General features: G+C 63.7%; 2 protein-coding genes across 2 annotated transcripts; both read left to right on the top strand.

The window, feature by feature from the left end:
* The first annotated feature begins 1,367 nt into the window (after nt 1-1,367).
* TARS2 (threonyl-tRNA synthetase 2, mitochondrial) lies at nt 1,368-6,629 on the top strand. The gene is made up of 18 exons (XM_052705472.1): nt 1,368-1,478; nt 1,572-1,756; nt 1,827-1,941; nt 2,392-2,513; nt 2,585-2,702; nt 2,834-2,898; nt 2,973-3,051; nt 3,124-3,270; nt 3,344-3,442; nt 3,592-3,758; nt 3,835-3,997; nt 4,107-4,244; nt 4,420-4,497; nt 4,618-4,718; nt 5,012-5,113; nt 5,378-5,450; nt 5,523-5,637; nt 6,381-6,629. Exons 1-18 carry the CDS (start codon nt 1,416-1,418, stop codon nt 6,527-6,529), a joined length of 2,079 nt encoding a protein of 692 aa, XP_052561432.1. The 5' UTR covers nt 1,368-1,415; the 3' UTR covers nt 6,530-6,629.
* A 1,284-nt stretch (nt 6,630-7,913) lies between these two features.
* ECM1 (extracellular matrix protein 1) lies at nt 7,914-12,086 on the top strand. Its single transcript, XM_052705518.1, has 7 exons — nt 7,914-8,036; nt 8,610-8,669; nt 9,062-9,384; nt 9,840-10,190; nt 11,039-11,259; nt 11,685-11,772; nt 11,879-12,086. Exons 1-7 carry the CDS (start codon nt 7,997-7,999, stop codon nt 12,050-12,052), a joined length of 1,257 nt encoding a protein of 418 aa, XP_052561478.1. The 5' UTR covers nt 7,914-7,996; the 3' UTR covers nt 12,053-12,086.
* The last annotated feature ends 635 nt before the right edge of the window (nt 12,087-12,721 follow it).

The following is a 12,721-nucleotide window of genomic DNA, read 5'->3' as shown; positions in this document are numbered from 1 at the left end:
GGTGTGAGAGGGCAGTGAGAGGGCGTTGGAGGAAGCGGCGGTGGAACGGCAGAGCGCTCTGAAACGTGTATTCCCCCATTAATAAAACACCCATTGGATCGGGGTCATCCCCTCTGAAACCCTCCTCCTGCTATGGCTGGGGCCGGGCAGCCGCTGCTCTTCTCCTTCCAGCGCAGCCCCACCGCTCTCCATCCCCACCAGCGCTGCTCTCCCACCCAGAAAGGAGCAATGCTTTCTCCCTGCTCAGCATCCCAGGCTTTTGTTTACAACCCAGTTTTTCCCTCTTTGTGCTGTTCTGGCTCCTTTTCCTTCAGCTTCAGCGCTCTGGCACAGCCATCTGAGGGCTGCAGACGGAGCACGGCCGCTCCAAAGGACCAAATGGCACCACAGTGTGGGTCTGAAGCCCGGTGTGGGTCTGAACCCCGACATGGACATCGCTGCTGCCCCAGGGTCAGCCTGGGGGATGGCAAAACCCGATGTTTCCGGGAAAAGAGAAGACCCCATCCCTACAATAGGGATACTGTTGGCTCCCAGTTCTGCTGGTGGGGTTGTGAAGCAGAGGTTGGGGGGCAGGAGAGCAAAACTGTGGCAGCATTGTGGGGCCCGGAGGGTTTGGGATGTCTGTGTGGGGCAGCGGCCAAAGGAGCACAAAATGGCGGTGTTGGGGCCCACAGCATTGGGGTGGTTTTTGTGGGCATTCTGTAATACAGCAAAGTTTCAATATTTGGGGTGTTCTGTGGGGTGGGTGACTGCAGGAGTGTAAAACGACGGCACTGAGGGGATTTGGGGCGTTTTGCACGATGCTGGGAGCCGCTGTGGAAGCACAAAATGGCGGCATGCGGGGCTCCACAGCGCTGGGGGGCTCTGACTGCAGGACAAAATGGCAGCGTTGGGACCCAACGCATTGGGGTCGTTTTTGTGGACGGCAGAACGGCAGCGTTCCGATATTCAGGGCGTTCTGTGGGGGGCGGCTGTAGGAACCCCCATAGCTGCATTTTGGGGCCATTTGGGGCATCGATGAGGGAGAGCAGCCCTCGGGGGCACAAAATGGCGACCCGGGGGTCTGAAGCGTTCGGGTGGGGCGTTGCCTGGGGCCGATTTCTGGGGCACGAAGTGAGGGCGTTGACGGGGATTCGAGGCACTTCGGGTGATGTTCAGAGCGGCTGCGGGCACACAAGATGGCGGCACGCGGGGGTCCGCAGCGCTGGGGGGCTCAGACCGCAGGAAGACAAAATGGCGGCGCTTTGGGGGACCAAAAGCCGGAGGGGGGTTCAGCAGCCTTCCGAAAGCTTTTGGGGGCGATCTGAGGTCGGAGGGGCGCATCTCATCACCCCCGAGGCCGCAATCGCGGAGCTCCGCCCCGTGGAGGAGCGCAGCTTCCGCCCGGTGCCGGAAGGGGCGGTTCCGATCCCGCGATGCCCGCGGCGCTGCGCGGGGGGCGGCGGCTGCTGCTGGGGGGGTGGCAGCGGCGGTACCGGGTGCGCCGACCCCTCCCCCCCCCCATACAACCTCAACCCCCTCCTCGCCATTTTGGGGGTCCGCACCCCTTGACCCCTTTTCTCCGGCTTCAGCCCCACTTCGCCGAACGGCTGCAGCTCTTCGAGCGGCTGAAAGCGGACCGCGAGCAGCGGGACGGGGACGGCCGTGGAAGCGGCCCCGCAGAAGGGACCCCGATCCGCATCTCGCTGCCCGGAGGCCGCTTCCTTCCCGGCCGGGCGCTGCGCAGCACCCCGCTCCACGTAGCCGAGCAGTTGGGGTACGGCCCTGCCCCCCCCCCCCCCCGCCGGCTCCCGACACCCCGCGCTGACCCCGCGCTGTCCCCGCAGGCGCAGCTCGGCGGTGGTGGCCCGAGTGAACGGGGAGCTGCGGGACCTGAAGCGGCCCCTGGAGAGCGATGCGGAGTTGGAGCTGCTCGACTTCACCGCGCCGGAGGGCCGCGCTGTGAGTCTCGCTGTGCCCTGCGCTCCCCGTGTCCCCGCATCTCCGTTTGCACGCTGTGACCCCCCCTCCATTCCGCACAGCACCCCCAGTGCCCCTCCGTGCTCCTCGTGTCATTGAATCAATGAGGCTGGAAAAGACCTTCGGGTCCAACTGCAGCCAATCCCCATCGTGTTCACCAGTCCGTGCCCCTGAGCGCCACATCCCCACTGTGTCCCCTACAGCCCCACGTCTCCACTCTCCCCCGCCATCCCAAGCATCCTCCATGCCCCCATATTTCCGATGTCAACCGTGTCTCCTGTATTCCCAGTGCCCCCTTGTTGTCCCCTAAGTGTCCTTCAGATCCACAGTGCCACTGTCCTGCTACGGCCCCACATTTTTCCCCAGTGTCCTCCTTGCTTTTTGTGTCCCCCCCTCACCTCTGCTGTGTCCCCACATCTTCTGTGCACTCAGGCTTTCTGGCAGTCCAGCGCCTTCGTCCTGGGAGCAGCAGTGGAGCAGTTTTATGGAGCCACGATCTGCAGTACGGTCGCCACTGAGGATGGCTTCTTCTGCGATGCCCACATGGGTGACAGGTACAGGGCTGTGGGGACGCTGCCCCGTGGAGCCCCTCGCCCTCATCCCCAGCGTGTCCCTGTACCTGCAGGGCGGTGCAGCGCAGTGAGCTGCCGGTGCTGGAGGATGCCTGCATGGCCTTCGCCCGTTCCCAGCACGACTTTGAGCGCCTTGAGGCCACCCGTGAGGAGCTGCTGGAGCTCTTCAAGGTGAGACTTCGGCTGTCCCCTCCCTGAGGGCAGTGGCACCCTCCCATTTGGACCATTGCTGGTGTCACCTGCGCTGGTGTCACTTAGGCTGATGTCACCCATGTCATCGCCACCTGCCTCACTCCCCGCAGCACAACAGCTTCCAGCTGCAGCGAATTGAGGAGGAGGTGACATCCCCAATGGCCACTGTGTATAGGTGAGCACGGTGACCCCAGCGTGGGCTGTGTGAGGCACAATGGTGACTCAGCCCCCCCATATCCATCCCTGCAGGTGTGGCCCGCTGCTCCAGCTGTGCCGCGGTCCCCTCCTCCCGCACACGGGGCCGATCGGGGCTCTGCGCATCCTGACAGTAGGTGCAGCACAGGAAATGCGGGCCGAGGGGATGTGGGCATCCCGTAACCCCCTTCTGTCCCTCCTGCAGAGCTCGGCTGCATTCTGGCAGGGTCCCTCGGGCCGCCTCTCATTGCAGCGCATCGCTGCCGTCGCCTTCCCCAGCACACAGGAGCTGGAGGCCTGGCAGCAGGCACAGGATGAAGCTGCACTACGCGACCATCGTCGCATAGGGAAGGTGAGCCATGCGTAAGACACTTCTTGGGAATTGACTGCTAATGGCCTCTGCAGTGACGTGGCCCACTTCACAGGAACAGGAACTTTTCTTCTTCCACGCACTCAGCCCTGGCAGCTGCTTCTTCCTGCCCCGTGGTGCCCACATCTACAACACCCTCATCGACTTCATCAGGGTATGGCCCCAAAGCTCCCTGGGCTGCTCCGGTGTCGTCACCCTCCTCTACAAACTGCTGGGGACAGTGCCGTGCCCATTGCCCCTCAGACCCCACCGTGGGGTGCACGCAGCTCCCTGGGGATAGGCTGATGTCCCCCATCCCCACAGAGCGAGTACCAGGCGAGGGGCTTCAGTGAGGTGGTGACCCCCAACATCTTCAGCCCTCGCCTCTGGGAGCTCTCAGGGCACTGGCAGCACTACAGCGCCCACATGTTCTCCTTCACCGCCGGCACCGAGACGCTCTCACTCAAACCCATGAACTGCCCGGCCCACTGGTGAGCCGAGCACACTGCTGGGGTGGGGGGAGGCTCGGCAGGGCTGACGTCCGTCCATCTGTCCACCTGTTGGCAGTCTCATGTTCGCCCACCGGCCACGATCGTGGCGGGAGCTGCCGCTGCGCCTGGCTGACTTTGGGGTGCTGCATCGCAATGAGCCCCCCGGCTCCCTGACCGGGCTGACACGCGTGAGGCGCTTCCAGCAGGACGATGCGCACATCTTCTGTGCACTGGAGCAGGTGGGTGTCCCCCCTGTGTCCCCCTCTGTGTCCCCTCTGTGTCCCCTCTGTGTCCCCTCTGTGTCCCCTCTGTGTCCCCCGTTTCCCTGCTCACAGCGTTGTCCCACAGCTGGAGGCAGAGATCGGTGCCTGCCTGGACTTTGTGCGCTCTGTCTACGCCACGCTGGGCTTCTCCTTCCAAATGGCTCTGGCCACACGCCCTGATGGCTTCCTGGGGGATGCTGCAACCTGGGACCGTGCTGAGCAGGTGGGACAGTGTTGGCACTGCATCTCCTGCACATCCCACCCCATGTGTCTTTCCTTTGCAACACACCTTGAGCGTCGTGTTCCGGTTTTGCCCTTCCACCTCCAAGCATCACATCTATGCATCGCATCCAGAGCATCACATCGTGTTCCCTCCCCCTTCCCGTTTGCTCTTGCAGCAATTGGAGAAGAGCCTCCAAGATTTTGGGGAGCCCTGGGAGCTGAGTCAGGGTGACGGTGCTTTTTACGGCCCCAAGGTGAGTTTGGTTTTGCATCACATTGGAGGAGGCTCTAAGGACCCATTATTGTCCTCTGGGGCTGTTGTGACCTGTATGTCAGGGTGGAAAAGCTACCCCTGCTGCCTTCCCTTTTTGCAGATCGATATCCGGATCCAGGATGCACTGGGGAGGCATCACCAGTGTGGCACCATTCAGCTGGATTTCCAGATGCCCGAGAGGTTTGGGCTGGAGTATGCCAGGTAGGGGAAAGGGAGCAGGATTAAAGATTGAGGAGGCAGGGAAGGGATGAGGCCGGGGCAGGTTTGGGGATGGGATGCTGGGTGGAGATAAAATCAGGAACCAAGGGACAGGAATAGGGACCTAGAGGGCATAGAGTTGGGGACATTGGAGAGATTGGGGCTGGGGGGGTTCAAGGGTAGGTATGGGGGGCAGGGGCAAGATGTGGGCCATATGTAGGACTGGGAGATTAAGAGATGGGCCGTGCTGGGAGGCGCAGTGCCTGCCAACAGCCCCCCACACTGTGCCCCCACAGTGCAGCTGGAGGGACGGCGCGGCCAGTGCTGATCCACCGCGCCGTGCTGGGCTCCGTTGAGCGCATGGTGGCTGTGATGGCCGAGAGCTGCGGCGGCAAATGGTGAGGGGCCAAAGCAACCCCGGTCCTTGGGGACATCCTGGGGGCACCCCCCCATCCCCAGATACCCTCAATTCCCAGGGGTACCTCTGTATCCCCACGCAACCCCTTTAATTTCCAGGGGCATCCCACAAACCATCTCCAATTCTTGGAGCTCCCTCAGTCCTGGCTGCACCCCAGTCCCACATAACCCAGTCTCCAGGAGACCCCAAACCCAAGGACGCCCCAAACCCCTTCCCTCCCTTACCCCCAGCTGCCTCCCTGCAGGCCGCTCTGGCTCTCCCCACTGCAGGCGATGGTGATCCCGCAGGCACCTGACACTGAGGGCTATGCCCGTGAGGTGAGTTTGTCCCCAATGGCCCCCACGTGTCCCCTTTTGTCCCCCACATCCCCGCTGACCTGATGTTGGCAGGTCCATGCCATGCTGCGGCGGGACGGCGTGATGGCCGACCTGGATGCCGATGCAGGTGCCACACTGGGCAGGAAGATCCGCCGGGCACAGCTCACCCACTACAACTTCCAGCTGGGTAAGGGGGAAAGGGTCACCCCCAGGCTCCTTGTCAATCCCAGTCCCCCCCCCCTGGCTGTGTGTCCCCCCCGGGCATGGGAGTGGCAGCACTGAGTCAGTGGTTCCCGGCCGCCTGCCCACCTCCGCATCCGCATCCCGACGGGAACTGGGATTTGTGGGGTGAGAGCATCAGGAAGTGGCTGGAAACATCCGCAGAGCCTCCCTGGGAACCTTCTGGGATCCCCTGGGAATCCTTTGAAACCCCACCGGGGTTCCTCTGCCCGAGGGCTGCAGCTCGGCACGGCGCACATAGGGCTGCAAATGAACCCCTGGGGGCTGCCGTGGGTGTGCTGGGGAACACATGAGGGTGTGCACACATAAAGGGGGGACACGGGTGGGTGTGGGGGCTTCCCATGAGCGTGTGTGTGGCTCAGAGTCTGAGCGTGCCCACACGAGGGTGCATGGGTGCAGCACAGGCGTGGGTGCGCGCAGCGCGGGCGTGGGTGTGCACAGACTGGGTGTGTGTGTGTGCACAGGGGGGTGTGGGTGTGCACAGCACACGGCTGCACCCACATGTTTGGGTGCCACGCAGGGCTGCTCCCCCCAAAACAACCTTATTTTCCACCAAACCAACCCATTTTCTCCCGAAACCAAACTGTTTGCCTTGCAAGCCTGTTCCCCCCCCCCTCAAACCAGCCTATTCTCCCCTCTAACCGACCTGTTTTTCCCCCCCTACCCCCAAACCACGCTGTCCCCCCGCAGTGGTCGGCCGCAGGGAACAGGAGCACGGCACCGTCAGCATCCGCACGCGGGACAACCGGCAGCTGGGGGAGCACAGCCTGGGCCGGGTGCTGCAGCGGCTGCGGGAGCTGCGGGACGCCCGCGTCCCCAACGCTGAGGAACTCTTCTGACCCCCCCCCCTTTCTCCCCCCTCCCCATAAACACAGCCTGTATCCTCTCTGTTTCTCCCCACCCCTCCACCACGCACTCATTAAAGTGCTGGGAAATGGTGCTTGGCTGTGCCTCTGCTGGGAACCAAGCGCTCTCTCCAGACCCTTTCTGCAGCCAAGAGTACCTGCAGGTGTTGGAAATAGGATCCCACCCCCTCCTTCCCCCCCACCTATTTCAACACCTGTATCCTCCCCATGTTGGTACCTGTCCCCTATTTACACCCAATGTGTCCCCCCCTCCTGGACACCAATTCCTACCCCCAACCCCTTTCTAACCCCACCTGGGTCCCCATTTACCCCATATTTCTGCCCCTTCCTCCCCAGACACCAGACTCCTTCCCCCCCCCAGGGCACACAGGGTTTCCCCCCTGACGCCTGTGCTCTCCCCACTGTGTTGTCTGGGTTTTTCCCTACCCGAGGGGGGGTTGCGCAAACCCGCGTCAGCCGGCGCCTTGGGCAATAGCCCAAGACAGGGGGGTGGGGGGGGCTGGGGCTGCCCCTGGAGGAACCAACCCCAAATGTTGCTCTCATCCCCCCCCCACACCCCCATCCCTCATTGTGAATGGGGTTTTGTGCCCCTCGGGGTGCGGCTGTGCTGGGGGGGCTCCTTGGGCCCTCCTCACTGCAGTCAGACAGCCCTTGTGCCCCCCCTTGTCGTCCCCCCCCCCCCCCACATTCCTGGGTGTAAGGGACGTGACCAGGACCATGTCAATGTCACACTCCACCTGTGCTCAGTGTCCCATGGGGGTCACCTCCTTTATCCTTGTTTGTGGCAACGGGACAAAACCGTGCCAAGGTGGGGGGGGGGGGGAGGATCCCCCTGCAGGCTCCCCCCATCTCTATCGCCCCGCCAGCAGTGGGGTGACTCACTGGGTGGGGCTGGCCCCAAAATGGGGCAAAAACCACAAAAATCCACCACGCTTTCACTGGTTGTGACGCAAGTGGAGGAGGGGGGTGATTTGGGGGACCACCATGACAGGTTTGGAGCCACTGTGATGATTTTGGGGTCATAGTGATGATTTTGAGGCCGCTGTGATGGTTTGGGGGGCCACTGCAGTGGTTTTGGGGCCACTGTGATGGTTTGGGGGCCACTGCGGTGATTTTGGGGCCGCTGTGATGATTTTGAGGCCGCTGTGATGGTTTGGGGGCCAGCCTGGAAGTGCTGAGGCCCATTGGTGTCGTGGTGCCCCAGGACCGGCCGGGCCGGTTGTGCTGAGCCATGGGGCCCACCCGCAGGCCGCAGTTGGGCCCAGCCCAGGGGTGCAGGCCGCACTGGGTGCCCGCAGCCCCCCCTGCCCCCCCCCTTGGTCCCCCCCCCCGGATCTGCTCCGACGTCAGGCTGTGACTCAGCCTCGGGATGAGGCCCCGCACCGCCCCGGCCCTTCATAAGGCAGCACAGCCGCCGGTGGCTCCACAGCGCCCGGCACCATGGCCGCCCTCGGCCTCCTCCTCCTCCTCGGCACGGCTGGTGAGTTCCCCATTGCGGCCCCTGAGGCGCAGCTCAGCCCTCTTGGGCTGCCTGGGCCCCTCCTGCATGCCTGGACCCCTCCCTGTACACCTGGGCCGCCACCCCACCATGTTCCCTGCCGGGTGTTTGGGTTCCCTTCCACAGCCATTTGTGTCCCTTCCACGGCCACTTGTGTCCCTTCCACGGCTTCTTTGTGTCTGCTTGGCCACCCGGGTCCCCTTCCCACACACCTGCATCCCCTCCCAGCTTTCTGCATCCCCATCCCTGTGGAGCTGGGTCACTGCTCAGCCACTGCCGTCCCCTATTTGGATGCTCTGGTCCCTGTTTGGTCACTTCAGTCCCTCCCTGACACTCTGTGTTCCCTCCCCACGTTCCTGAGCTCTTTCCTGGCTGCCTTACCACCACCTGTGTCCCGTCCCGGCCACCCCTGTCCTGTCCCCATCACAGCCTGCCATGCTCTCCCAATATCTGGGGTGTGGATCCCCATTTGTCCCCCCACCTCAGCACTGGGCCTGGGGGAGGGGAGAGTATCTGTGGGATCTGAGCGTTGTGCCTTCTGTCCCCATGTCACAGTGGCAGACCTGAAGCTCCAGCATGAGCAACTGATCCAGCAATCCCACGAGATCCCACAGTGTGAGAATGGGGGACATGATGGAATGGGGGGAGCATGGGGAAACCCAGAAGAGGGGAGGGGGGTTGAAGGGGTGAGGAAGGCAGGGATGTGCCCAGGGATGGGGGGGGACGCAAGATGGAGGAGGTATAGGGACAGGATGTAGGTGGGAATGTGGATGGAGGGGACATGGGGACAGGAGTGGACATATATAGGGATTGCAGGGCAAGGGGGCAGCCAGGGGTGGGGACAATGCAGGGAGGGGGGGAACAGATGGATGTGGGGACAGGGCTGTAGGGTGCACAGAAGTCTGGGTGAGCAAGGGGACACCCGGGACCATGGAACGGGGACCCTCCTGGAATGATGTGGGACCTGCAGGGGTGGGGAAAAGACTCACCCTGCTATCTCCCCACAGTGCAGCAGGAGGAGCAGGACTTCCATCTGTCCCCCAACATCATCGCATCGGCTGGAGCTGATGACATCCCGTACCCGCGGGCGCCGTCGCACCCCTCCAACTGGGGCAGCGTCCTGGATGGCTTCCCCCCCGCCTGGCCCCTGCCTGACGACCTCAGCCGTTACTGCAGCGGCCCCTCGCTGATCCCCCGTGCGCCCCGGCCCTCGCTGCCCCCTGCTGCCTTTGCCCACCTCCGCAGGCAGGTGGCTGCACTCGACAGCTTCTGGCCTCGCCTGGACGGCTGCTGCCAGCACCATGCCCCGCTGCCCTGCGCCCGGCGGGCGGTGAGTCTGGGGTCGTGTCACCAAGGGGGGGCACACAGAGCTGGGGTGTCTCCTGGGGGGGTGACGTGCGTAGGGGTGATGCAGGTATCTCTGAAGGTGACGCAGGTGTCCTGTAGAGATCCCAGATGTGTTGGGGGGTGGGGGGTGAAGCAGGCATCTGGGAGGGGGTCGGGGGTGTGCCAGGGGTTGACACAGATGTCCAGGGGTGATGCGTGTGCCTGGGGAGGGTCCCATATGTCCCTGAGGGGTGACCCGGATATTTGTGGGGGTGTCCCAGGGGGTGACAATGATATTGAAGGGAACAGATGGTCCAGGAGTGTGTCCCAGGGGGGGAGATAACAGAAGTGTCGTGAGAGATGACACAAGTGTCCAGGAGGGTTGACAGGTGTCCCAGGGGGGTGACACAGATAGGGAGACATTTTGATGGTGACCTGGGTGTCCCTTTGTCCCTGCAGTGGACCGATGTCCTGGACACGTTCTGCGAGGATGAATTTGGGGTGAAAACACGTCAGTTCCACTGCTGCCATCAGCACGGGGCTGCGCGACGCCGCTGCTTCGCCAAAGCCACCGTGGGCACCCCTGAGATCGCCGAGATCACCGAGATCACCCTCCTGGAGCCCGTGGTCGTGCCATCCTTCCCACCCGGCGAGCCCAACGCCGCCAACATGGAGAACATCTGTCGCCTGCGGGGGCTGCGGCCCAGCCCCAAAGGCCTCCCTGGGCCCCGGGCACGATTCCACAGCCGTCTGGAGCGTGACTTCGGCCGCTGCTGCCACAACAGCAGTCTGGAGTGCGCCCACGCTGCCGTGAGTTGGAGCTGGGGGGGAGCTGGAGGTGGGAGGGAGCTGTGAGGAGCACATAGAGGTGGTGACACGAGTGGTCTAGGGGTGGCCATGTTGTCATGGAGGTGAGACAGGTGTTGGGAGAGTGATACAGAGATCATAAAGGTCCAGGGGGTGGCAAAGATGTACGGGGGGCGACATAGAGATCTGGAGGGGGTGACATAAAGATCTAGGGGGTGACAGAGATCCAGAGGGGGTGGCATAGCGGTCCTGGGGGTGACACAGGTAGCCAGAGGGTGACATAGGGGTCCGAGGGATGAGCACAGATGTCTCAGGTGTTGATGCAGACATCCCAGAGTGTGATTTAGGTGCCTGCGGGGCGCACGGGTGTCTTGAGGAGGGTGACACAAGTGTCACTCGGGATGACCCAGGTGTCTTGGAGCATCCTCCAGGTGTTTGGGAGGATGATGACGGTGTTTCCTGAGGAGTGACCTAAGTGTCCCATGAAGGTGTTTGGGGAGGACACGGGTGGCTTTAGGTGTGACCCGAGTGTCCAGGAGGTGCTGCCGGTGTCCCAAAGGGATGACACAAGTGTCCCCTGGGATATCCTGGGGATTGAAGTGTCTGTAGGGTAATGCAGGGGTGTGGGAAGGGCCCTGCGTGTCACTGGGTGTGACACAGGTGTCCCTTGGAGGGGGGGGGTGACAGAGCTGTCAGGAGGACAGAGGTGACCCAGGGAGTGACGCAGTGTCTCAGGAACGCCCCACCTGTCTCAAGAGGTGACAGAGGTGTCAGGGGGTGACGGCAGCGGCCAGGGACAGGGTGGGGACGGCCGCTGACAGCGGTGTTTGGGGCCCCGCGTGTCTCTGCAGTGGCAGAGGGGATTGGAGCGCTTCTGCCGGGAGGAGGGGGCTGTGAAGACCCGGCAGCACCGCTGCTGCAAGAGAGGGTTGGGCCAAGCCCGGAGCCGCTGCTTCGCCACCGCCGCCCCCCACCCTGCCTACGACCAAGAAGTGCACAACATCAGCCTGGCCCGGCCCGGCCCCGCCATGCTGCGCACCCTCTGCGGACCCATCCGGCTGCTCAGCAAGCGGTGGGTGCTGGGGGGGGGAGGCGGGGTTGCACTGAGCGCGGGATGGCAGCCCCTGGGACCCCTCCCACAATAGTTGGGAATAACAACCCCCCCAAAACCTCTGGGTCCCTCCCCTCCATCTCCCTGGAGTCCCTGGGAATGTCACCCCTGGGACATCCCTCCATCTCCACAGCCTCTCAGAGCCCCTGGGTCCCCCCCGACCTTTCCTGGGCCCCTCTCCCATCTCTCAGCTTCCCCCAAAGCCCCCAGCCCACCCCTTCATTCTCCCCTTAGGACTCCCCACCCTGGCGCCAGCCCACGCTCAGGCCTGGGTGGGAGGCACACAGCACACGTTCTTGGATCCCCTCAGACCCTGGGATAGGCAGAACCACCCCCCCTCCTCTCCCCCCCCCCGCACCCCCATTGCTGATCCCCTCATCCCACAGACGCCCGGTGCCGGAGCTGCTGGAAGCGGTGACCACCACGTGCTGCGCGCTGCCCCAGGACGAGCGGAGCCCCTGCGCCGAGGAGCAGGTGGGTACTGGGGGGGTATTGGGGGGGGGTCCGGGGCACGAAAACGCATGGTCGATGCTCCTGACCCCCCCCCCGCCAACCCATTTCCTTCTCCCGTTCGCCGCAGCTCTCTCAGCAAATCGATGTCCTCTGCGCTGCCTCACGCAGCTCCTGGCGCGACCCCCGCGGCTGCTGTGCGTGGGGGGGGCGCGAGAGGCTGCGGTGCTTTGAGGAGGAATACCTGGAGGGGGTGACGCTGGGAGCTGCCATTCCCCCCCCCCCCTTCGGCCAGGAGCCTTAATATCCCGGTAATAAAGGTGCTTCGGTGTCACGCCGCTCCGCGTCCCCCCTCCTCACAGTGTGGGTGATTTTGGGGAGGGGTATCGGGGCGTGTTTTTGTGCCTGTGATTTTGTCTGTGTGTTTTCGGGGTGTTGCAGCTGTGTCACTGTTTGTGGATCGGGGTGGGACCTGGCTCGCGCCCACGCGCGTCCGGGGCGCTCTGTGGACCGCGGGTGCTGCGTGCTGCACATGGCCTCGTGTCCCCAGGGTGCGCACAGGGCGTCCCCGCGTGTGGACAACAGGGGGCCTTTGCCCCTCCCCACCCGCACAGTGATCCCTTGAGCTGGATTCCCACTCGTGCTTTTATTATTCCTCGTGGGATGCTGGAGGGTTCTGAGATGGGGGGGGGTGTCTCCCACTTCCCCGCAGCCCCCGCCCCCCAGTTGGTCTCGTGTTGCACAGCGCTCTGTGCTGAAGGAGGCCCCCCCCCCCCCCCAGGGTTCCGACGGCTCCACGCGCGACTCCGACCCACGCACCCCGCGGGCGCCCCGGGGTGGGCGGGGCTAAGCGGAATGTTCCTGGAAGCGGCCACGTGACCGAGCGAGGGCCATTGGCGGGCGCTGTTGCTGGGCGGGGCCAGAGCGAGGAGGCAGAAATAAGAGGGGGCGGGGCTACAACGCTAACCGGAAG

The sequence above is a fragment of the Tympanuchus pallidicinctus genome, unplaced genomic scaffold (assembly GCF_026119805.1).
Source record: "Tympanuchus pallidicinctus isolate F22 unplaced genomic scaffold, pur_lepc_1.0 scaffold59, whole genome shotgun sequence".
NCBI lineage: Eukaryota > Metazoa > Chordata > Aves > Galliformes > Phasianidae > Tympanuchus > Tympanuchus pallidicinctus.
The sequence above is the reverse complement of the archived record's forward strand: the minus strand, read 5'-3'. Positions and strand labels throughout refer to the sequence as shown.

Bases quoted from the DNA above. Each gene is read 5' to 3' on its own strand.
- TARS2 (XM_052705472.1), top strand. From the start codon at position 1,416: ATGCCCGCGGCGCTGCGCGGGGGGCGGCGGCTGCTGCTGGGGGGGTGG. The intron at 1,942-2,391 runs GTGAGTCTCGCT...CTGTGCACTCAG, and splicing joins CCGCGCCGGAGGGCCGCGCT to GCTTTCTGGCAGTCCAGCGC. The intron at 3,271-3,343 runs GTGAGCCATGCG...CCCACTTCACAG, and splicing joins ACCATCGTCGCATAGGGAAG to GAACAGGAACTTTTCTTCTT.
- ECM1 (XM_052705518.1), top strand. From the start codon at position 7,997: ATGGCCGCCCTCGGCCTCCTCCTCCTCCTCGGCACGGCTG. The intron at 9,385-9,839 runs GTGAGTCTGGGG...TTGTCCCTGCAG, and splicing joins TGCCCTGCGCCCGGCGGGCG to TGGACCGATGTCCTGGACAC. The intron at 10,191-11,038 runs GTGAGTTGGAGC...GTGTCTCTGCAG, and splicing joins TGGAGTGCGCCCACGCTGCC to TGGCAGAGGGGATTGGAGCG.